Source organism: Lathyrus oleraceus, chromosome 2, assembly GCF_024323335.1.
Source record: "Lathyrus oleraceus cultivar Zhongwan6 chromosome 2, CAAS_Psat_ZW6_1.0, whole genome shotgun sequence".
NCBI classification, from domain to species: Eukaryota; Viridiplantae; Streptophyta; class Magnoliopsida; order Fabales; family Fabaceae; genus Lathyrus; species Lathyrus oleraceus.
This window is the reverse complement of record NC_066580.1, coordinates 413,827,198-413,829,570: the sequence shown is the minus strand read 5'-3', so window position 1 is coordinate 413,829,570 and position 2,373 is coordinate 413,827,198. Positions and strand designations below refer to the sequence as shown.

The 2,373-nt window shown below is 35.3% G+C and overlaps 1 protein-coding gene across 2 annotated transcripts; it reads left to right on the top strand.

Moving 5' to 3' along the window:
- The first annotated feature begins 256 nt into the window (after positions 1 to 256).
- LOC127119808 (uncharacterized) lies at positions 257 to 1,842 on the top strand. Of its 2 annotated transcripts, none has more exons than XM_051050136.1 (2): positions 257 to 1,316; positions 1,401 to 1,842. In XM_051050136.1, the coding sequence occupies exons 1-2, from the start codon at positions 1,257 to 1,259 to the stop codon at positions 1,677 to 1,679; spliced, it is 339 nt and encodes a 112-aa protein (XP_050906093.1). In that variant the 5' UTR covers positions 257 to 1,256; the 3' UTR covers positions 1,680 to 1,842. The 2 variants fall into 2 exon arrangements, with proteins under 2 accessions (XP_050906093.1, XP_050906092.1); XM_051050135.1 differs by having other exon boundaries at positions 1,389 to 1,842.
- The last annotated feature ends 531 nt before the right edge of the window (positions 1,843 to 2,373 follow it).

The window sequence follows — 2,373 nt, the reverse complement described above, 5'->3', positions numbered from 1 at the left end:
ATTTTAGGTATTTCATCATTTTATCGAAACTTTTTTTAGATATCAAATTTTCAAAAAATCACTTAATTTTGAAGCTATTTCAAATAGTTTTTCATAAAAGTTATTTTTAAGATACAACTTTTTGAAAAAATTGTAATTTTGACTGTATTTTGATCTTCAATAATGTATATTTATATTATAGAATGAAAAATTCAATCTTTTAATTTATAAAAAATAAATTTAAAAAAACTTAGAATATTTTGAAAAATACAATAGAAAAAATCCATTTTTTTAATTCATCATCAACCTTGCCTCTACGGTATCTCGACACAAACAGCAAGAAGAGATTGAATCCAATAGCAATTCTTCCATCTCGGCCTTGCGTTCTTCAATCGCGATTCCGACATTCGTGATTCGTGTTGTTCAAACACTAATCCGATGATTTCAATGTTCGAAGAATCACAGTCCAATTCGCTTTATTATCGCCGACATAAACGGAAGAAAGAAGAAAAGGTGTCAAACACAACTCGAAAAACTCACTGAATCTAGCAGGTACCGGGTATGAACTTTTTCCCGCTTCGGTTTCCGGTTGCTTCTTCTTCTCCCTCTGCGTTACTGTTGCGCATCTTCTTGCATCCTGCGTGTTTGATTCGTTGTTGAATCTTCTTCTGCTATGAGTGTTTGATGAATCGCTTTTGGTGGATTCGTTGTGGATGGGTTGATGAAGAGTGAAGAGTATTGGTGAAAAAAAATGGAACTCGCGGTCCCTCTTGAGTGGAGAAGATGATGGATGATTTATATGGATTGAAGCTTTAACAAAGTTATATTCGGTTAGTTATCGAAGGCTCAAAAACGATTAGGAGTTATGTTTTTTGTTATTATATCTGTTAAATGAAACTTTGCATCTGGTTTTGGAATAAATTTAGCTTATGATTTTTGCCGGTTATCATGTTTCAAGCTTGGCTTTGAGTTATTTTGGTCGCGTGTTGCCGTTTGCTTTGCACTGTTGGATGGTTTTACGTAACTGTTGTTATGCAGTTTTGCTGTTAGCAGCTTTTTGCTTGTTTTGCTTTGGCTTTCTATGCGTTTGGCTCATGACTCGTTTGGAAGCTGCAACTTGCAAGTTGTGTTTCGTCGCGCGCGTTCCGTTTGCTTTGGAGCTTGGTTCGTACGTATAACAACTTTTTGGAAGCTGCATCGTGTTGCAGCATTTTGTGCTCACGCCGTATAGCTTGTGCCTGCTGCAGCTTCAGATCGCGTTTCAGCTGAGTTATTAAATGGCTTTGGCGTTTTGGATGGCTTCGATGGTGTGCGTTTGTGAGACTAGTGTGTTTCACGTAAGTTGTTTGTAGCTAGTGTACTATTAGCTTTTAATTGAAAAAATGAAAATTGTTAGATTCTTCTTGCAGGTGGTTTTGCAGGTATGGTTGAGTTTCGTCACCGGCGTTGCCGTTGGATTGTCGTGCTGTGAATTATTTCTGCAAGTTGTCTTGCTGCTTGTGGCGTTTCCGTCAATGTCATGGGCTTGGTGTCGTGCAGCTGGTGTGCGTTTTTGTTTTGTTTTGTGGAATGCGTTTTTTATAACTGTTGCCGTTAGTGTTGCTTTGTGCAGCTTGGTAGCTGCTTCTGCTGGCTTTGGTTTGCGATACAGCTTTGGTCGCTGCGGTGTGCGTTTGGCGGTTTTTTGCCTTTGTTGTTGATGCTGCTGTTGGCATTTGTACGCGTGTGGAGTTTGGCTTATTGCTGCAACTTTTTTCCAATTGCATTTCTTTTCTTCATTTTGTTTTATTATTTGGAAATATGTTAATGTATGGATAATGGTTTTGGATTAATTAATTGAATTATGGTTTTAATTGGATTGAATTTAAATGGTGTTTTTAGAATTTGGATATGAAATGGACATTGGATTTATGGATATTTAGAAATGAAATTGGATAAATGGATATGAAATGGATAGTTGTTTGGATTATGGTTTTGGTTAAAAGAAGTGGGTAATTGGTTTTAAAAAATGGATTGATATGGATATTGAGAGGTTTAGTAAATGGACTTTATTATTTGGATAAAATGGCCCATTAATAAAAATCAAGCCAAAAAAAGGAAATTCTAATATAAAAACGGTCAAAATTAATTTGTAACGATTTTTTTTCTCTAAAATTAATCGGTTAAAGAAACATGATGAAATATTCGCCGAAATCAAACTAAATCTCCAATGTCGACTTGAATCTCAAGAATCAAATTTTGAATTAAAATCAAATTTGAACCTTTAAAAATTCATTCAAAACTTCTAGAATTAATTCGAAATTGATGAAATGACTATGGATCACGTGATTAAGGATTTAGAGGTTGGTGGTCGACTTCGGTCAACTGGTTGACCAAAAAGTTAACACAGACAAA

What these genes read in the sequence shown, in the direction of transcription:
- LOC127119808 (XM_051050135.1), top strand. Translation starts at nt 1,257, where the DNA reads ATGGCTTTGGCGTTTTGGATGGCTTCGATGGTGTGCGTTTGTGAGACT. An exon ending in GTGAGACTAGTGTGTTTCAC is followed by an intron (nt 1,317 to 1,388) that starts GTAAGTTGTTTG and finishes TTCTTCTTGCAG; the next exon opens with GTGGTTTTGCAGGTATGGTT.